Here is a 23014-nt window from a genome sequence, read left to right as displayed (position 1 = left end):
TAATAGATTTTTTTTGTTAAAAAATCTGATAGACAAGACCTCTTGATGTTTAGTATATATTTATTCAAGTATTTACCTTGATGGCATTGGTGGAGATCTGGATCTCATGGAGTTTGCGCATGGTGCCGTCTCGGTCGATAAAGTAAGACGAGGCGAGCTGGTGCAGCGCCTCCACCCCCTGCGTGGCGTTCACCATCTTCCGGTCCAGCTTGTTCTTCGCCATGTACATGGTGAGAGCCTCCTCACCTGTAGGACACACACAGATATGAAATGTTTCAAATTCTGAAATTTATTCAAAAAAATTTACCACACTGAAAGAGTTCTCAAAATATTATAGCAAAAAACTTGAGATAAAAGATTTTTTGTCATTTTTATCCTACCACCTTTATGTGACATTTTATTTATTATTTATGTGTGAAAGCTTTATTTTTCAAACTAGGGCTTAAGCAATGTTTTGGTTTACTTTGGTTAGAAACACATCATCAGCTAATTGCACACTTAAGCATAAAATAAATTTAGCGTAAAATACTGGTTTGAATTCCACAACAGTAAAGTCTACCGTTAGCTAGCGTGCTTGTAAACTTAGCCAACTACATAAAAATCAAACCGCTAATGCTAGCTGTTGGCTAGTTTCATTAATGTTGCCTCGCAGTGTTAGCATGTGATTGAGTTAAAGTGCTGGATCATTTAGCTTAGCACTAAGCTAGCAGGAAATATGCTAGCAAGTTGGAGGTTCCAAAAATGTTATGTATAATAATTATCTGGAGAAATTAATTAATTAAACAAATTTGTTTGGTCATGCTATATATATATATATATATATATATATATATATATATATATATATATATATATATATATATATATATGATAAGATGTTTAACTTAGAAACGAATTTATAGAATTATTTAATTATATAAATTTATAGAATTTATATAATTAAATAAGGCTTCATTACATAAATTATTATTTTAAATAATGCTAGAAAAGTTCACTAACAAACCAATGCAGATGAGGTAAATTTATTGTGTTATATATGTTTATTTTATATGTTTTATATTATTAATAATTATTTATTGTCATTTTATTTTTATTACATTATACAGTATTATTTATTATGATCATGGTCTAAGGAACAGTTTGCCAGTTTGCTAGCAAAATATCACTGAGTAAAGCATTTTATTATTTTTAATCAGCTTAACCAGTATTTAATAATTTAATCAGTAACCAGGTTAATTAATAAATGAATAAAGCTGCGTAATATTGTGTTTTGAAACTCAATAGCTAAATAGTAGCTCAGTAGACCAATCTAGCTAACAAAAGGTCAATTATTTTATGGTGTAATTGAAATCAGTATTTATTCTAAACTGTACAGGGTGAAAAGAAAGATTCTTCATGTCATGAAGTCATAGGATTAAGGGACGTCTGTCACAATACTTCACATCTCAGCATATCTTTGCGTTAAGGCCTGACAAGCACTGCATCACGTTCATGCTGCGGTTTGTCACCTGCCACGCCAAAGATGCTCCAGATGTCAAATCATGTCACGCACTCGATCTCTGACTCTTTCCCCTCGGCGTGACCGGAAAAAAAGGGGGGCGAGGGTTAGAAGGGGCTAGAAAAATGAAACCAGGATTGATTTTGCGACTTCAGCTGACCTTTTTCTAAACGACTGTGACAACACGTCAACGGTAGACCAACGCTCGGCAAATTCAGGTTCACAACAAACACTGCTGTGTTGATCAAGTAAATATTCTCACTCCATCTCTCATCCATCCAAAGGTCACAGCAGCATATCTGAAAAGCACTCGAAATCATGTCGCATGCACTCAGCACCCCTGGACCCTGATTGGCCATTTAGTCTGAGGCACTCTGCACTGATTGGTCACTTAACTCTCGTGCCACAATCATATTCTTTCCAAGATGCCTTGGCTTTTTACACACACACACACACACACACACAGACTTGACCCTTGTGTAGAGTAGACACGCTTATCAACTTCCTATTAACCTGCATGTGTAATATTCTCTTATAATATATATATAATGCTTGGTTCCTTTTAATCATAGAAGCCTTGTGATGGTGGCCATGTTCATCAAAAAAAAGTCCTCCAGGTCAAACAAGAGGCTCAAATGAATGACTCGTTTGTTCATTAAGCTTGATTGTTCACTCCTAGTTCAAGTAGGAATCAAGATTTGGTCTCAAAGTAACCAAAAAAAAAGTAACCAAAAAAGCGCCACAATTTTGCTCCCAAGATAGTACAATAATAATGCTGGTCATGAAAACAAGCAGAAGAGTTCACGGGTGCCAGGTATCAACAGTATATATGCTTCTAATAAAGGATATTGGAAGTACCTCAGGGTGGAGTACTAGGCCTGTTATTTTTTTTTATTTTATATTGACTTTCTGTTTTGTTATGGTTGACTTTAAAGTGATGCAACTGGTTGGTCGATAATCAAATCCAAGTCATGGTGTGTATGAAATATTGCGTATTTAGTAAGTAGTTTGAGCTGTACATGCTAGTCTGCTAACATTAGATGCAAACAGAAAAGCATTCTGTCTATCATTAGGGAGATTGCAAGTTCAAATCTCAAAAGAGAAGAAACTGATCATGATCTTTGCCATGACATGAGCTCATGTATGTGGAAGAGGGCAGATAAAGCTTTCCTCAGAGTGTGTACAGCTGTGATGTGATGTAGCATAACATGGAATGGCTTCACATGTCTTGGAGGAAGCATTTGGTAAATGACCAAATTGGGAGAAAATGTGGTAAAAGGTAAAGTTAATAAGATAATAGTTGTAAATGTAGTGAGTCAGAAGTCAGAAGTATTAGGTGAAAAATATCTCAAGTAACGTAACACAATTGTACTTTCCGCCTTTAGTAATGGTGGAATGGTTCCACCATTTTTGTTGTTTTGTTGTTAGCCCTTGTATTTCTCTTTACATTTTGTAACCAGGTATCTAAAATGAATGAGAATTGCATTGCACTTGGCCAGTGAAGTCATCTTGATCTTTGGCCATTTTAACCAAATCAGTGCTGCAGCAGGAATGAAATCGAACCCGGACACCGTTATGGCCCGCAGTCTGATAGTACACGTCGTCTCAATCTCAGCCTTACACCTGTTTAGGATTTATCACAGTCCTGTGGGCTGGAAAGCAGATACAGCTTATATTGATTTCCTATTCTGTTTTATGGCCAAATGGTGGTGGTGGTATGTGTGTGTGTGTGTGAGGATGAAAGAAGTGATGTGGAAGGGCTTCTGAAAAAGTCTGTGATGGCGGATTAATATCGCCGACGTGATGCTCGGTGTTAAACCTGGAGGCAGGGAAAGCAGCCAGAGACGCAGACCCACAATTACAGCTCATTAAAAAACCATTAGCTGGTCATTAGAGGTCAGTGTAGAGTATTAGCGTCAAGTGCAATCTAGCTGTACGCTAGCTCGTCGCTAGATCCGCTTTGTGCGTTTGACATGTGTCACAACAAATACACGCAGAGCAACAGCAAGGTGGATCCGCAATGCACCACGCAGCATCAGTAATATCAGTAAACATGGCTGCTCTGGAGTTCACATCAATTTATTATGTGTATAGCAATTTCCGCTTATGTGAAATGCAGCTCAAATGTAAAGATAATGAAATTATATCAACAGGTATAAAACAACAAAAAGATGTCCATGTTAATGATTATATATTTCTCTTTGTTTAATAACATGGACGTAGTGACCATCCAGACAGTATGCCATTACGCCAAAGGAACCTAATAATTCCAAAATTTTTGCTGTGGATAAAATTTAGATTTCACGGTTCATCATTTTCTGAAAGACTGTAAAAAATACTCATCTTTATCTTACCGAATACGAATTAATTTGTATTGGCTGTTGTCAAAATAAACTCTTGACGCACAGAAAAGAAAAAAATCAAATCCCCACCCTTTGCTTCATAGGCACAATAAAAACACCTTAGTGTATATTTTAAAGTATTTTAATTCTTACGTTAATATTCTTTGTTATTTTAATTCTTATATTAATTCTTCTAACATTTTAATCCTAATATTTAGTTTAAGGTAAATATTAAGGTTTCTTCCTCATGTCATCTCATGGAGTTTTTCCTTGTCACTGTCACCTCTTGGCTTGCTCATTATAAATAAATATTATAAATTTATAAATTAAAAATTTTATATTTTAGATTTTAGATTTCTATAAAGCTGCTTTATAAATAAAACTGAATTGAACTGAATTGAATATGAAGCAAAAAAAAAATCCTTTTTTATACATGACCATTTTCCAAGCTTTCTTTATATATTCAAATTGTTTTTGTTACTGTGCCTTTAGCCTGATATAAAGTACATATGTAAATTAACTCTGTTCTGATTGGCTGACCTCATCACATGTCAAATGAGAGCAATAAATAATGGCATCTGCTTAACATATGAATGATACTGTGAAATAATGCCCCCAGCACTCATACTACAAAATACAGACTAACACTACAAAAGTAAGAGAGATATCCATCTCTAGAATTGTGAGCTGTTGCAATATTCAAGACTTTAGAATGAAGTGGACGACTTATAGGCTGTATGTTTGCTGCCTGGTCCAATGGAGTTGGAATTGACCCATCACTGAGCTAGAACTTTTTGGCAAAACCTGTGCCTCATTAAAAATGCAGCCTGTGCTGAACAAACAGTTAGGCTTGGAATGAAATCCTCAGGGTCTTTGGAGAAAGTAAGTTTTAGTGTATACTTTGTGAGTCATTACAGTCCTTTGGATGGCTCCGTACTGTATAACCGGTTTTCCTTACATCATCCAAGCCAGTGGCTCTGCTACAGATTTACATATGCAAATGTGTTCAGGATAGTGACATCACAACCATGAATTCAAAACAAACTCTCTGGGGAAAAATGATGTATTAGTAAGTGAAAATATCTTGAAACTTGAATGTTTCTGATTATGAGATAATGGATATATAATGGATATAAGATTTTCAGCTTATTTCTTAAAATACAAAAAGAGAGTTTTTTAATGAGTTTTGTTCTATTAGCATAATTTTTCTCATTTTAAGCAAGAACAAGACAAAGTGAAGCTCTAAACTAGAGAAAAAGTTTCAAAATAGGCATAATAACCTTACACTTGTTTGTCATAATTTTATTATGAGATATTTTAGATACATTTGGCTATGTCTGATGTATTTTTACTTCATTAATTTAGTGACAATTCTGCAGTTTCCATATCTATATGGACTGCGTGGAAAATTCACCACATACCATATAGATGGCTTTTATTTCAAATAAGCAAGTATCCTGGTGGCCATAATATGGGTCTTTTAAAGCATATTCACACTATCATTAAAGTCCATCCCTTTAATAGTAGCCTAAGTGTATGCATAGGTTTTGAGTGCAGATGAATAGGAGTGAAATCTAGATGCTTTCAGACAGCAGCTATCAGGAAAATAAGCTGTAAAAGAGAGCATCCTCTCTCCTTTTCCATCGTTCTCTACTGCTTTGTCTCTCTGTACTTTTAGTATAATAGCTACAGGCCACCACTCGGTGCACATTTCAGCTTTTTATCAGCCACCGTTACATACTTTAATGTGCAAGCGCTAGACTGAAATAGGTGACTTCTGGGCGATGATCGTCTAGAGCTTAAAGCTCATATAAAAGAGAAGAAGAAGAAGAAGTGAGAATAGTGAGTATGAAATAATCCACAAGTATGAGTTATAAATATTCCACACAGAGATAGATGGAAAAGGGGGTGAAGTAAAAACAGGGCTGTGGTTTAAGTGTCTGTATACTAGGGATGTTAGGGGAGAGGTATACATTATTCTGAAAGACATAACATGCTCTAAACAGATACAAACACAGATACAAATAGAAGGTGGACTATCATCTTATTTTTATAAATCTTGCTAGAAAGCTTTACAGGGAAATTGGCTGACGCTACAAATGTGCTTAGGAAATGGGATCCAGAGCAAACACTCACAAGAGACGCAGGTTTTTTTACTTTTCTGGAGGCGTAAGCAAGCGGTCAGATACGAAGCAGGACAAAGAAAAAACACGTAACTGCCTGGTCATGGCCGTGCTAATTTAAATTATGCTGCTCATTTGTTTATATTTTGGAGAATAGAAGCAAATAAAATCATTAGAAAGTATTGCAGGCAGATCCAAACAACAACAAAAAATTCAAATAATAACTGTTTAAATCTGAATACAGATACAGATGCGGATATTTGGCGAGCTGAACAGATACAGAATCTGCTAGTGGAAAAAGGTGTCAGAGAGCGACAGGCAGATGACCTAGATACTTTAAGCTCAGCACTCATAAATCATCATACAACCATATATTTATTTTCTCTTATTTAGCATTCTCATTAGCATAAATAGCACATCTGGTTTAACCACTTAGCCAGTGCAATACATTTATTCATCCAAGGTGACTTACAAGGGAAAGAGAGTCTAATCCGAGCATCTAGCACACTTAAAGGTTCTCAAAATTCTACATAGAGCTCTACAACTGAGGGTTTCGGGGGAAAAACTGTCGCAAGTAGCATCGTTAACCACCAAAGAATTCATGAATAACCACTTTTTCCAAAAGTGTACAGATGAGCACTTGAGGTTTTAGGGTCTTACTCACTTTCCAGACCTTCAGCCACTGAGATTAGATACCACTGAGCTACCAGAGTAAAAATAGACTACAGGATTCCTGTAGCTGCTCAAGCCTTGATGATAACCTATACTCTTATATAAAGGGTTCCTCAAGAGTTCTTTAAGAGTTGAGGGTATTAAAGAATCTAAAGTGTACTTAACTTTGTCCCCCTTGGAGAAATCTTAAAGGGTCTGTGTCAAGCAAGGAGACAGCAAGAACTGTTAGCCATCCCGAGGACCCTTGTGACATTAGAGTCACTCTTCAAGCCCTATATTCCATCTTGATCATTAAACAGAACTTGGCAATACCACCACCTTGTGACATTTTGTCTAAAACTTTTTACTGATGGTGGAATAAATTGCCCTACTTCATTTGTTCTGCAGATTCCCTCACAACCTTCAAGAGATGCCTGAAGACGTGAATCTTCTAATAGTACGTGAACATTTATGTAGACACACATAGCTCTCTTTTTCTTGCATACGTGTAATACTGTTGTTCTATGGTTATTGTCTCATAAGATCATAAGCTAAATCAGTCCTAAGGTTCTGGCTGTGAATATTTTAAGATCACTGCACCATGTGGTCATGAATTAAGTTTTCAAGATGTCCTTCCGAGTTCATGCATTCATTTATTTTTCATTATGGTAATCTGTGTCTTAGTTGGTATCTTGGTGCAAGCACTCCTCCAACCCTCAAGTTTCATTGTAGCTCCTTCTCATTCATTTATTCATCTTCAGTAAATGCTTTATCCTTGTCAGGGTTGCTGTGGATCTGGAACTTATCTCAGGAACACTGAGCGCAATGCTGGAATACACCCTGGATAAGACTCCAGTCCCCACCTAAGGGTGACACTAAACAATGAGCTCAAGACTGAACCAGAGACCCTGGAGCTTCCTCTGCTATTCCTATAATCATCTCAGGATTTCTAGTTAGCTGGTGAAACTTGCGGGATGAGAAAACGCATAGCACTTGTTAGGACTTCTGGAACATCTTCTGTACACTTAGGCAAAATTATGCTTTACTTGCAGTTCCCTTCAGATAATCACATTTACTAAATCTAAAAGTAAAAAGACCTGTAGAAAAAAAACAGATCACTGCAGTCACACACAGAATCTCAAATACTGAATGCATAATTAAAATAAGTGCATCTTTGTTTGTCTGGCTTAAGGCTCTGTGGATTTGCAGTCCATGCCACTTACCTCCAAGCGTAGCTGAGATGAGGATGTGAGTACCATATTTCTTGATGATGGTGTCGATGAAGTGCTGCGTGGACGGACGCCGTCCCAGAAGCCTCATGCTCCTCTGGAACTCGGGCATGAGGGGCACGGGATTGCGGATCAAATCCCGCCGCTCGATGGCTGTGTTCCTCACCTTCCAACGTGCAAACTCCCTGCAAGAGAAAGAAGGCAGATGCAACCATTAGGAACAAAATAACTAACACTGAAAACCAATGCATATGATAAGAGTTCAAGGACCCAATATGGCCACCAATAAATGTTGTTATTGCTGAGAAAGGACTAGTCAAGAGTTTTAACATGTATCTTTTTTCAATGTACAGGTATTAAAGGCAAAATCACGACCAAAAGATGTCACTTGATCTGTGCGATTGCCAGTTATTTAATTTTAGTCATATTTTATTTTGCATATCGTACAGTATAGGAAAAATGTAAAGTGAAAACTATCGGCTTATTAAAACAGTTATGGTAGGGACAACTGTATTTTATTCTTTTTTTCCTTTTATGTTCTCATTTAATCCAGTGAATTAAGACAAAGTACTACTGTTTCTTTCTTCAGACACAACAAAAGCTAAATCTGTTGTTTTTTAATGGTATTTAGAGACTTTAGACAAAATCCAGATGCGTCCTTATTAATAATCAAACAAAGACAAGGACCGGCAGAGCAGAAAGATAATATGAAGCAGCCAATCATATTTAGCCTTGAGTACAAAAATTTAAAAAAAGCATATCAGAATCCAAATAAAGACACCCACAATGCTTTCTTGTCAAAACAACAGCCGCCTGCTGGCTATCGTTGTTTGTGATTGCTATCTTAATTAAGTAAATACATTTGAACATCACACTTGAGTTGATTTCCGCCAATGGGCAGACTGTAGGCTTGCTAATCTCCTATATTGGCCAGATTACTTTTCATTTGAGCTTCACTATAGACAAAGAAACACACTTCCTGTAATGAAGCGCAAAATTGAAAAACTCTTGACAAAGACATGAAAATGCATCCGAGGTGCATTCCGGTGCAAATCACCCCATCCGAGTGTAACTAAGCATAAATGAAAAACATTATCAACGGGTCGGAGAGAGAGTAAGAGACCCAAAGTGGTTCATTAAGCTTTGAATCAGCGCTGCTGGGTTATTGCCATGGAGATCTCTGGCATCAGCGCCTGCTGCCACTTGAGTCTTCGGCCTCGGGAGATGTGTTAATCATTAGGATGGAAGAAACAGGGTAACTAGGGACATGGACAATGGATCTCAAGGGTTTGTAATTGACTTGAGCTTTGCCTCAGAGGACGTACCTCGGCATTAAACCCTTACCTGCTTACTTCCTTCAACAGCCTTAAATTAAATTGCCTTGGTGTCTTGGGGTAGTAACCAATAAACTCACATTTCTGCTTCATGATTTCACATGATCGGATAATTAGGAGACTTGGAAGCCGTTTTTCTTACACATCTTCCAAGCCAGGGAGCGAATAAACTAGGACAGGTCTCCCTCGTACTGATTCCCTTTCACTGGGCTTATTATTTTCCGAGGCAGGATCTATCATGCAGACAAGGTACAGCACTTGATGTCATCAATAAACACCCGTAAATCCTCAATACAAGTCTTGTCCTTTGTGGTACACTAAGATAAGACTACACTTTATCAATTGCTTAGTGGAAAATTGATATGTTACAGCGGCTTGGGTTAAAACAAGCATACGATTAAAAAGAGAAATGTACAGAGAGAAGCAGACAGAGAGAAGCAGACAACCTTTTTGTTACCACGTTTGGTAGTGTTACGACTTTAAACAAAATTAGAAAATCATTAATGCACTTCTCTATCTGCCTAATAGTGTATGTAATAGTTTGTCCCACATTGTCCTTTTTATGCCATCAATGAGACCTAGTGATATAATGCATTGCTCAGTACTAATAGTTTGATTGTCGAGCTACAGATAGATATTAGATTTTAGCCTCACATCTAATAGCACGACCAGCCATCACTGAATAGAATGTTCTCTGAGGGTTTAAGAGTTCATCGCAACCTTCTGGTGCACAAACTAAAAGATTCCACCCCTGTGACAAGCATTTGTAAACAGATAGGCACAGTCCCTTTTTTCCTGAAAGTGAATAAGATAATCCCCTCTTATCAAGGCACTCACATTGCCTTATTTATTTCCACTGGGAACTGCTCGCTGTGGCTCAGTGGAATGTGTGAATGGCGCAGTGTTTCTGGAGGTGTCGAACAATCAGCGGAAATTTCAGAGGGCTTTGAGGTTGGCGTCATAATGAAAACATCACCAGGCAGCTGGTAGTGCCAGGCATCAGTGTACAATTAAGTCTACCTGCATGGGGTCGGCCCACGCTGCGCTGCCAGCGCCAGAATAATTTCTGACTATGACACGTCCTTAGTCAGACATCTCGCAGAATCACGATCAACAGGTTTTTACCTTCGGGCTGCATCGGATTTCCCTGCTATTAGCCAGAGCACTGCAAAAACACTGGGTGATGCTAATTCAATTGTGCAGCTGAGGTTCTCTGCGGCCCACGTGACAGGTGAAGCTCACGGGCTCTCGCCTTGTGAAATGGATCTAAGCGCTTTCTAATTACTGCTCTTCAAGGGAGTAGGAGCAAATATATGCAAATTGCACTGTGTCTGCCTTGGCATCAACAAATCTCAAGGTAAAGTAGGGCAGATAATGAGGCGTATTAAGCCTCTGCATAAAGTTGCACCAGAGAGAAAGACAGGGGGAAATAAGTGTGTGTGGGTAGTTATGAGGAATGTCTGAGAGGAATGTGCACTGGTATACCTATTAGATCCCTTAATGAATGACAGCTGCAATGGATTATTGATATCATTGAAAGCAAAATGGAAAGACTATGGAGTTTAGCCAGTAGTTATAATAAAAACAATCAGGTTTAAAGAGTGGATTTCTTGTCGTTATCTTTATTGTGGGCCACATCAGCATTTTATTAAGGGTTCAGTAAATTAGATCTAGCTCCCGGATTTTTTGAAAAGACTCTGAAGCCTCAGAAGCATTTTCAAATCACTGTACAGACCATTGTTAGCTCTTAGGTGCTGTAGCAGCCTAACATTGTAAGGCAGGTCTTGAAACCCCTTTACTGCACATTCTTTGGAGGCTTTCTGGGTTATTTGGCTTCAGGAAATGCTAACTCCACAAAGTTTTCTGTGTCGCTAACAACCAGAGTTTCTCACATTGGCATAGGATCAAATGTAGTTTATAGCTCAAACATGGCCCTTAGCCCCAGTCATTAGCCATATGTGCAAGCATATGCGGTTTGATCCATATGTTCAGATTAACAAACTGAAAAATAGGGTTCTTGTGATTCAGCGTTTTAGTCGCCTGTTTGCGTTCGCCATTGGCTATGCAGATGACCTAATGCAATCGCATCAGATTTCGCAGGTCAACCATCTACAAGATCTATGTTAAGGATCAAGATGAAAAATTCTTTAAGCATTGCTTTTAAACAAGCAGCATTTTACATAACGCACGTGAAGACGTGACGACTTTTCCGAAGGCTATGTTGTTACTTTTGCCACATATGTTTCGCCTCGTCTTTACCCATATGCCTCCCTGTAATAACAGGCAGCACTGCGAGATCTGAAAAACCCTATGTTTGTTTGCTCATGTGTAAACACATCTCAAATCTGTTCATCTTCCTCTTTTTTGTTTTAGCTTCTCTCTCCTCTTTTGATGAGCGGAGACCAAGCACGGGCTTCTTGTCACAAGTTAATTCCCCAGCGACCTCATTTAAGAGCGCAGCCGACTCCGATGCAACATTTCTGCAGAGCCGTGTGTTTATTTCTCATCGGCGAGCACAGACAGACAGCCGCATAATCAAGCGCAAATCGGTCTTCCAGCACGGTTCGTTTGAGAAATGGACGGCTCCCTGCGGCGAGTGATTTTTGGTTAATTGGTGCACCAGCGGGTTCGGTAATGTCCAGTTCTATTTCTACCCAAGAACAGAGACAGAATCTAACAAGGAACAGATGTAGTCATGCTGATAACAATATTCACCGAGACCTACAGAACTCACATCGGGTTTAGATCTGACTGGAACTGCGTGCTGATTAACTAGAAATAGTTTCAACGTGGGAAATTTAGCAATGGAATTATTTTTGATCTAAAAGTTGGAGTCCACTACCAAGTACAAAATCAAAATAAACAATTTTCCCTCATTTTATATTTTTATATTGATACTATATAGAAACGCCTTTAAAAAGCTAAGAGTGCTTAACCATCCAAAGAACCCCCGAGGAACCCGTTCTTGTAGGACTATATTAAAGAGTGATGGAGTGTTTTCTTTGACAAAATGACAAAACATGACAAAATATGACAATAAAAGTGATGAAATGAAAAACAGTTGGTAGTGGAATGTCAATGTTTGTAGCTTATTTTGTTGAAAGCTAGTCTGTTGATAGCCCTCTGTTGTAGAGTTCTACATATTACCTTGAAAGTTTGCCTCAGAGGAACAACTGTTCAACCTTTCAGGAGCTAGATGCAACCTTTTTTTTTTTTTTTTTAAAGAGTATACTGTATGTTATGGCTCAATAGAACACTGATAACAATTTGCTGCTTTGGCCCCTTGGGGAATCCATTGAAAGTGTGTCTGAAGGTGTGTAGAACCCTATGATAAAGACTTTCTGTTAACTATCTGTTAACCATCCAAAAAAAAAAAACTTGAACATTTGAGGAACCTTTTTAAAGTGTAGAAGACAGGAAAATCTCAGCATCCAATCCTCAACGGGAATGTGGTTGTCCCTCTGGTGGTACCTTTAAAGATTCGATAGAAAACCCTGTGACAAAGGGTTTCTCTTTCAGAGACAGTCAATTACAGTGTCTTTAGGAAGCTAAGAACCATTAACAATCCAAAAAAAAAACATTGTGGAACATTTGAGGAACCTTTTTTTAAAAAGTACAAAGCAGTTTTTTGTGAAATCTCCACATTAAATCTTGCATCCATGAAAATTCAGACCCTTTAAGAGTTCTTGAGTTGTACCTCTAGGGGAACCCTTATTGGTTCTGTATAGAACCCTATGACAGAGGGTTTCTCTTTTAGAGAGGGTCAATAAGAACACCTTTAGAAAGCTAAGAATCATTATCAAAAAAATTAAAACCCTTATTACTCTCTGCAAAATCTTTACATCCAATCTTGTGTCTCTGATCTACAATCTTAGAAAATTTAGAACCATTAAAGGTTCTTCAGTTTTTAATCAAGGGCCTTAAAAATCCAGTCCTGTATCAATGAAAAATTACAATCATTAAGGGTTCTTCAGTTGTGCCTCTGGGGAACCATTAAAGATTCTATGTAGAACCCTATGTCAGAGGGTTTCGCTTTCAGAGAGGGTCAAGTAGATGCCTTTAGGATATTTAAACCCATTAACTATCTGAGGAACCCTTGCTGAACCTTTGAGGAACCTTTTTTTTCTAACAATGTAGAAGACAGTATGTTCAATAAAATATTCAAATCCAATCCTGCATCCACGAGCTACAAAACCTTAAGGGTTCTTTGATTGTTCATCTAGCAGAACTCTTAAAGATCTCTGTGGAGAACCCTTTGACAGAGGGTCAAGCAGAATGCTTTTGGGGAGATAATTATCCAAAAAGGTATCTTCTGTTAAATATCCACATCCTTGTAGAAAATGTAAAACGATTAAGGGTTGTTCTGTTGTGTTTCTCTTTTAGAGATGGTCAAGTAGAATGCCTTTAGGAAGCTAAGTACCCTTAATAATCCAAAAAAAAAACCCTTTTCATTGTAAGAGTGTAGAAGATAGAATGTTCTGGAAAATCACGTCCAATCCTGCTTCCATGAGTCAAGGTTTTTTGGGTTCTCCTTACAACAGAGTGTCTCCCAGGTAGAAGGCTAAACCTCTGGAGAATGTGTAAAACACCTGACCAGCCACATTTCATCTTCTCAAAAAGCAATGTGAATATGTGCTGAAGAAATATTCAGTAACTGTGATCTTAATCTGCAACTGTGTTGAACCGTGCTGTAATGCTGATAACTCATCCACGGCGGCTCGGAACTAAAGCCCCACTTGCCCTGTTATGTTTTTTCTCGGATGCGACGTGCTGCACTGCTTTCACGAGAACACCAATCCATCAGCGGCGAGTCGCCTACGCCGTGTCAGGCCCCTGAAAGCAATTTCACCGGGAGATTCATTTTTTCCATTAAAAGTGGGTGACATTAAGAGCGAACACGGCGGGATAATCCACGGCGCAGAATGGCCGAGCTGAATGGCCGACCCTGACGGCACCATGTTTCACACAGCCAGAGAAAATGAAAACGCCTGTCCACACCTTCCTGGAACAACAATTGTTCAGAGGACGCCTTCTCCTTCGCCTTGGTCTCTTTGGGCTCATAAGAACACACCCACAAACACCTACACACACGCACCCACACACACCTACACACACACCTACACACACACACACTCCACCACCGAAACACAGCATCCTCCAAACACACTCCTGACATTCCCTTCACTTTTGTTAAGACGCCACTCCAGTGATCCACATCCCAGTGGAGCGGTTTGCATTTCCTCCACATTTGTAGCCGACCACGCATCATCTGGCATTAGCGAAACAAAAGGACGCTTGACGGAGATGCAAAGCTGTGTTTGTGTTTGTCAAACATTCGGCTGCGTGCCAATTTCATTCTCGGCTTCCTAATTAGGAATGATAGAGACTGGACAAAAATGTATTTAAAGCAATTTCCCGAATACAATGGAGATCTTCAGGAAAAAAATGGCTTGTTATTGCTTGTATCATGATGTAGAACTGATAACACAATTAACTATCAGCGGGCTGCTTAGCATTTCATTATTATTTGCATGTAGCAGGTATGTTACAGGTATGTTGTGTAACAGTATTAAAGTTTCACAATTGCAATAAAAACATCCTGAAATGAAAATCTCAAGCCAAATCCTACAGCTCTGTGTGATTATTTCAGTATTACATCACAATGCCGTTAAATCCTGGATTCTGATTGGTCAGAAGGTGTTTTCTATAACAAATGGATTATATTAATGGCAGCCACTTGATATAAATGAGTGTAGTGATTGACATGGTGAAGTTTTCTGTAAGGAGATGTTTACGTAACATTTACGGAAGGAGTCTCCAGTGTCAGCGCTTTGTAACAGTCAGAGGTAAAGCTGTAAATTTACGGTTTCCAACATCTTCAGGACAGAGGAGTTTATGCTTTGTGCTTTCTCAGTAACATGACAAGCTGAGTTTGTTTGTCTCATTAACTTTAAGAGAGAGAAAAAAAAGAGGCTGGTGAAGGAACGACTGTTTATAGCTGCTATAACGCAAGTGAAAACAGGAACTGACTTGTTTCACATGCGTTCATGTGAAATGTAACTGTAAATGGATAGAAAGTACAACAAAGTTGTTCTTTAATAATTAAAAATGTAATGATTGACAGATTGCTGTTTTAGGGATGAAACACTTTTTTGGGATGTGCTGTTACTGGAAAATAATAAATCTTATGCTAGTCATTTGTGAAGGTTTATTCAAGACTAAATTTGAAGATGGAAAAAAATACCATATATCCTTTGTAAAATTATCCTTATCTATAGATTAAACTTTTTTGTTTGTTTGTTTTTGTTTCCTGAAATATTACTTATCTGCCAAATTAAAATTGTGTGTCTTACATGGAAATTTAATGATATTTCAGGAAAAATAAACAAGTACTTAAATGTATATGTGATTCCAACCTTTTCATTCATTCATTTAAACAAATCTCAAACTGGGTAACATTAGCACTACATTCTGTTCCTATACTTTTCCTACAGAATCAGTAAAACAAAGTACGATTACATCACATGACTCCTGTAGCCTAGAAAACCTGCTGAAACACTTTCTGACTTTCCTTTGTGCAGGTCGTGGAGTCAGTCTCACACAGACGCCATGTTTATTTTAATAGGACTGGAACATGTTTCGTTTCACTCCATAAACTTCAGGAGTGAGTCTCCCACTCTCTCACTCTCTCACCTTCAGCCGTCTGCTGGGCGTTTAGAGAAACGTTTGGGATTTCATAATGACAGTTATTCTTGTAGTTTCCTTTAATAAGAACTCATTCAGCCATCATTTCAGTTGTCATCATTATTGCTGCGCAATTAGCAAGTGAAACAGTTGAAACTGTGGCCCTGAGGTGCCATTTTCTCTCTGTCTCTCTCTCTCCACCTCACATCTCTCCTCTTCTCTTTATTTATTTATATACACTGCCCTACTCATCTTTTACCTGTTTCTCTCTCTCCCTCTCTCTTTCTCAAAGCCTGAGCTGTTCTCTCTCCACTGTGTCTCGAGGAGAATAAGAAGAACTAACTTTCTTTCTTTCTTAATTTATTAAGTCATTAATTCAGTCATCAAATCTATCTATCTATCTATCTATCTATCTATCTATCTATCTGTCTATCTTCACTACACTAAACTCAACCAGACCACCACAGAAGCAGTCTGACTCCTGGATGCAGCTGCAGCGGCTCTTTAACGTATTAAAAGATAAATGTGGGCACTGAGATGTTTCTGTCCTCACATTAGTGCACAACGCAAATCAATGCGGTTTTTTTTTGCTGTGCTTTGTGCATGTCGATCCTCCATGAAGCCCGAGACGCTTTATGTGTGTGATGGTTATACATTGCCGAGTGATTGTTTGGGGTCATGGAGGGGTAAAGACACGAACGATGAACTGCTGCTCAGTCGTCTGATATTAACTTCCATCATCCAGCCGTACGTTCAGGCACACGTTCAGTGCACTGAGAGAAAAAAACTTACTGATTTGTTTGTTTGTTCGTTTGTTCACCACTCCAGATCTTTAGTCTACTGATAATGACCAGGTATTTCTGCATAGGTATCATACAGTCTTTTGCACTGATAACAAAGGGAAAAAAACAAATTAAAAAAAAAATACAAATACTGACTAAAAAATGAACATAAATGACTATTATTATTATTATTATTATTATTATTATTATTATTTAATAATAATGTTGATTATATACAACTGTTAAAAAAATACAAATTAAAAAAATGAAAAGTATTATTATTTTCCACTTCTGTAGCATAAAAGTTAAATTAAAAGCATAAAACCTAAAGTAAATTAATTATTTATCTTACTATCTTACTTATTATTTATCTAAATATAATGCATGTACTTTTCCATATTTGTTATTATTTTATTGTTGCCTTTATTTATTTACTAAGTTGGTTGGTTGGTTAGTAAATATGTTAATTATCTAAAATTTAAATAAAAAAATCTATGTTATCTATGCTTATTATTAGATACAGCTAATAGATCTAAATAAATTATTATTCATGAATTTCTGGCAAAACATTCTTCTTTCTTTCTTTCTTTCTTTCTTTCTTGTGCCTATTCTGTGAAAGCAGAGAAGAGATGAAGCGACATGTCGCTGTGTAGCACTGCGTGTTGAAGCTGTAATTGTGTGATATATGAATCTGCACACTGGAACATCATCCTGGGGGATTTTACACAAAAAGGGATGAGCGAGATCTTTGATGCTGGTCGCTATGGAGACCACCAGCTGTGCCGATGCTGCATAGTCAATCTCAGCGTGTAGTGAGATTGTCGCGAGCGCTGGATCTGTGTTGACCATATCGCCTCATATCCCTCAACACACATCCATCAAACCATCAGCTAAAATTGTCTGGGTGTGTATTGACTGTGTGTGTGTGTGTGTGTGTGTGTGCGTGCATTGGCAGAATGAAATTTGATCATTAAATATCAGCTGATATTCTGATTTTTTTTGAAAAGCCAATAAAACTCTCTATGCAAAACGATTTTCTCCTTCTCTTTTTTATTTTTACTTGTTTTTAGCATGTTGAATTATTGTGAATTTCTATCAGCTACTGTTACATCAAATATTTAGTTAAACACACACTCATTAGATCATTGTTTAGCTAAAGGTTTACAAGATCACATATTTATTATGAATGTTCATGGTGGAGTTTTCCTTTAAAGCATTATTATTAGCAGTAGTAGTATTTCTTATTTATTTCCTTTAAAAAAAACAAATGTTAAAAATACTAAAAATTTTTTCCACTGCTGCAACAAAAATATTAGTTAAAATACTTATCTATCTGTCTTTGTAATTACTAAATTGATTTAAACTTTTGAGTATGTATTAATGTATAACAATAACAGTTTTGTTCTTGTTTTACTTTTGGCTATAAAAAGAGTGAAATTTTTTCTTTCTTTGTTGCTGTGTATTTGTAGGCACGAGTGAGTCTTTCAGAAGTCAGAAGTTGGACAAAAACAACACCACCACCGCCTCTCTCACTCTCTCTCACTCTCTCTCTTTTCCCTCCTCGTTAATTGTTTCTTCGTCCTCCCCCACCGCTCCGGCTCACTGCAGCTCTCCAATATGTGAGCGGAGGCGAGGCGAGGCGAGGCGGCCATGCTGCCTCCATCTGTCCAGAGTGGTGTGAAGCTGCTCCCTCCCGCTGCTCCCTCAGTGAGGACACAACGGCCGCTCACTCTCAGCTCTGAGTACACACGACGCACACAATATATATGACAAGGACGGTGCTTCGCCATCTGCTCGAGCGCAGGCGCTAATGATTTTTAACAGTGTGGGGTTTACAGGAGTGAACGCTGACCTCCACTACACTCTCCTACACTCCACTACACTTTCCTACACTCCACTATACTCTACTACACTCTCCTACACTCCACTACACTCCACTATACTCTACTACACTCCATTACACTCCACTACACTACACTATACTCCACTACACCCCACTACACTTTACCTGACTCTACTGCACTCCACTATACTCTACTACACTCCATTACACTCCACTACACTCCACTATACTCTACTACACTCCATTACACTCCACTACACTTTACCTGACTCTACTGCACTCCACTATACTCTACTACACTCCACTACACCCCACTACACCCCACTACACTCCACTATCCTCCACTATCCTCCACTACACCCCACTACACCCCACTATCCTCCACTACACCCCACTACACCCCACTACACTCCACTACACTCCACTATACTCCATCAGGTCCTGCATTTCCAGTACTTTATTTTAGAAATACTCCAGAATTGGACCCTTAATACAACCACTGAATAACACACTGATGCATTGAGTGATAATTTGAGCCTAAATACCATGTTTTGACCAAAATTAGAAATTCCTGTCAGTGATATTCTCTTTTTAAACAAACATAAATATATTTTTGCCAAAGCAATGAGGAGATGTTTTAATTAGGGCTACTTTAACCTTACAAAGATCTGGTTGAGTAAGGAACCACTTTAGCAAATTTTATCCTTGGAACGAGTTTTCCACCTCAGCTAAATGTTTCCTGCAGCTTTTTTGATGATACAATATACATCTTTAGCAGTCGGCTTCAATATAATTCTCGAAATAAATCTTTATTTATTTATTTATTTATTCATTCATTCATTCATTCATTTATTTATACAGTAAACAACAACAATAGATGTGGCTAACGGATAAGCTAGTGTTCCAATAATTTCTGGATATTTTGATTTTCAATTCTCGATATAAAAAGCACTCTCCACCCACAAACACCAAAAGTAAACAAACAAGTAACAGAAATCTCTGCATTTCCTGTCAGATACCAAATTGTCCTTGTGTAAGCCATCTGACTGTGTTACAGTACAGCTCTTTCTGAAGATCACGCTTCCTGTAATTGACCTAAAAAGATAAGCTGTCGCTCTAATGAAGTGTGTATGAAGGCAAGTGTGTGTTGTGCGCTGAGCCGGCGGCTGTGTCAGACCTAAACCCGAAATCTAATCAGCCAATCAGGCGCTAATACCCGGCTTATCGCTGAGCTTTGCAGCGACGAGACGCTCTGAGCTGATCTCGCATTGTGACGGCTGCATTTGTGTGCTAATGTGAGGGGAGGGAAAGAGGCTTGTTCTCACACACACACACACACACACACACACACACGCACACCTACATGTCAGCTAATTTGATGGTGCTAAATAAAATGTCAGGGAGATGAGTGTGTTGTGAACACAAGCTCAATGTCCTTATTGTGCTTTATCACATTAAATCTGAAAGAGTTTATGGATATGTAAGGGTACCACAGCAATTTGCCAATGGTTACAATTTTTATCCATTTATAGTTACAGTTAATGTTGTGGAACGTCCTTGAAACAAGTTCCTGTTTTCGATTATGTTATAGCAGCTCTAAACAGTCATTCCTTCACCAGCCTCTCATTCTTCTCTCTCTTGAAGTTAATAAGACTAAAGAACTCAGCTTGTCATCATACTGAAAAACCACAAAAGTGTAAACTCCTCTGTCCTGAAGATGTCCAAAATCTTGAAGGTACAGCTTTACCTCTGACTGTTACAAAGCACTGACGCTGGAGACTCCTTCCATATATCTCAAAACCTCACCATATCAGTGATGAAACATTGATATTAAAGGGCTAACACACAGTATTTTCACAGTCTGGACTGATTGTACAATAGTTCGTCTGCTATTAAGACTTGATAAAGATAAGATCTCAGTTTCTAGGAAATGATTAGAGACACACAGGTCATGCCAAAAGGGTTCACAAATAAATTTGTAATTTGTCTCTACATTTGTATTACCTGCTTTATACATAATTACAGGTGCTATAGTTGATTTCTTTTTGTATTTTGTACTAGTACATATAACATAATAAAATATGTAGAGGATGATCCTAAATAATGGTTTAAGCCATGCCCTCAGCACGAGTGTAAAAAAAAGTATCTTTTATCTAGCAATGCTAACATGCTAATATCGGAGCTTAGAGCTCTTAAGAGCTTATTACAAAGATAAAACAGCAGCTGCACTCATGAACTTCCTCGTGTATAATTATGAGTCGAATTTCACATATTTATTGTGTTATAACTTGGCCTTCAAGCTGCTGATTGGCCTGTCTTTTAGCCAGCGATGATAACATGCTAATACCATAGCTTAGAGCTTTCAAGCAGTGGAATGTCCGAGTGCACTTGAAAGTGATGTCATGAGAGCGCTTGCTATTGCTGTGCTCAGGCCTGAGTGGCTACTGCTTCTGTTCTATTATTGTGACCTTTAAACATTCATGCAACATTTTGGACTGAATTTGAAGTACAGCAATAACAAGAAACAATAGCAAGTAGCATTAGCAACAAGCTAGCCAGCAGGCAATAGCAAGTAGCATTAGCAACAAGCTAACCAGCTAATGTTAGCGATAACGCTAATGTTGTTGATTACCTTCTCAAAACAGTGGTTATATGGTCAGTGTTAGAGATTTAACCAAGTACCATGTCTGTAAATGAACTGATCGAAAACCAATACTGCTATAAACTCATTTAAAAGTACAGAAGGGGAACTTTACGCTGTTCACAGTGTGAGCAGCCATGATGATTCGACGTGACTCCATGAACAGGGAAGGAGCTGCTGGTTGAGAAGACTACCCCAAGTAAACTAGTTGAAATTTCAAGCCGAGGGGGTGTTTTTGGTGGGTTTTTACCGGTTGTAGGCGGGAAACTACAAGTTGCAACTTTGCCTTGAACACAGCATAATGCTAACTCAGCATAGGTTCTGGGGGCGGAGCTTTATGTACATAGGCAGGAGTAGTGGGAGTGGTCTCAAGCAGTAAAAAAAAATCATTTAAATCTGATTCAACTCTACATATTTACCTTTTGGAGACCTAATCGTAATAATTAAAACTATTAATGAATATTTTCTAAAAATTTTCTCTAAAGATCTGTAAACACTGCTTACAAAACAACATACATTTATATAAAAATGTTAACTTTTGACTGGTGCACTTTGGCACAGAGACCTATAGCATGATATTATATTTACTAAGTAAGATTATTAATATTGAATACAGTCTGATTGTAAATCTATGCACAGTTTTGCGCAGTGGTTGTAGAGTATATATAATTTCGTCTGACCCGAGTGTTCCTCAGGCACCGATGGGACTTTGTTAGTTTTCACCTTCACCGTTTCTTTTTAATCTTTGTGATTTTTCCCGCTTTTCGAATCAATTCTTTTAGAAGTTGCGGTCACTTGGGATTGCCACGTCCATCAGCGCTGTTGTTTTCTGCTCCTTATCTATTATCACTATCTGCTTGCTCGTTGTTACTTGTTTATCCGGCTGCGTTGTGGAAATCCCGCCGGATTTTAGTCATGGCCTTTTTCCCATCGCTCTTTGAAATCGAGAAGCCATATTGTCCTCACATACAGTATTCCTGTATTCCTGATCCCTGACATGCATCATGGAACAATGGCAGAATTTAATCTTATATTTGGACATAAGATCAGCATGAACAGGATGATGACAAATAAACCACCAAACTTTGGGTAAATTGGGAATTTATTTTAACATAAATGTAGACTTACTATGTAAAAGTAGAAAACTGCTGCTTTTTCCGCCCGTGTAAATGTGCAAGCTTCTTGTGCTCTTGCGGTCAAGTGATTTCCATTTAAACACAATGTTTAACTAAATATTCATGACCCAGTAATTAACACGAGCCACCTCTGGGTGAAATGTGCCCGGGGAAAGTATAACAGAAAGCACTACACAGAATCAAATCAGCTTCAGAAAATCAAATTAAACTTTATCCACCTCATAATCTGCGAGGGTTACTGCACTAATTCTGTTTTTTTAAAGTTATAATTAAAACAGGAAGTACTTCTGCTGTTTCCTTGCAGAGATAAAGTGTTAGGGTGTTTTCTGTCAATCAGCTTCATGTAAATATTAGGCATAAAATTAACACTCACTTGCTGAATGGAAAATGGAAATTCACCACTGGTGCTGCTCAAAATTCATTATCCTATATAGTCTATAAATTTAGCGTGTCTTCTTGTGCGAACACATTATCTCATAGCTATATTAGATATAAACTGTGCTACATAAGGAATATAACACTCAGTGTTGGGCAATTCTAGGAAAATAATCAGTGATGTGATGGTGTCAGGAAGCGGAGTTACTGTCACCACCCAGAAGTCGATTAGTTTCCAACAACAGCACATCCCGTAGTGTTTTATTCCTCTTACAGCACAGCAATTCATCAAAAATACAGCTTTACCTCTGACTGTTACAAAACACTGACACTGGAGACTCCTTCCGTAAATCTTAAATAAACCTTCTCAACATAT

At 38.0% G+C, this 23014-nt stretch overlaps 1 protein-coding gene across 1 annotated transcript in view; it reads right to left on the bottom strand.

Annotated features, from left to right (window-relative positions):
- The window catches only part of brinp1 (bone morphogenetic protein/retinoic acid inducible neural-specific 1), a 118178-nt gene that overhangs the window by 50318 nt on the left and 44846 nt on the right, over window positions 1-23014 (bottom strand). The window contains exons 3-4 of the mRNA XM_026921482.3: window positions 7838-8028; window positions 77-246 (exon numbers count right to left, since the gene is read on the bottom strand). Of these exons, the coding sequence (XP_026777283.1) occupies window positions 77-246; window positions 7838-8028 (361 nt within the window). The remainder of the gene's footprint in view (window positions 1-76; window positions 247-7837; window positions 8029-23014) is intronic.

The sequence above is a fragment of the Pangasianodon hypophthalmus genome, chromosome 27 (assembly GCF_027358585.1).
Source record: "Pangasianodon hypophthalmus isolate fPanHyp1 chromosome 27, fPanHyp1.pri, whole genome shotgun sequence".
Lineage (NCBI taxonomy): Eukaryota > Metazoa > Chordata > Actinopteri > Siluriformes > Pangasiidae > Pangasianodon > Pangasianodon hypophthalmus.
Note: the sequence above shows the minus strand (reverse complement) of the source record. Positions and strands in the feature narration are given on the sequence as shown.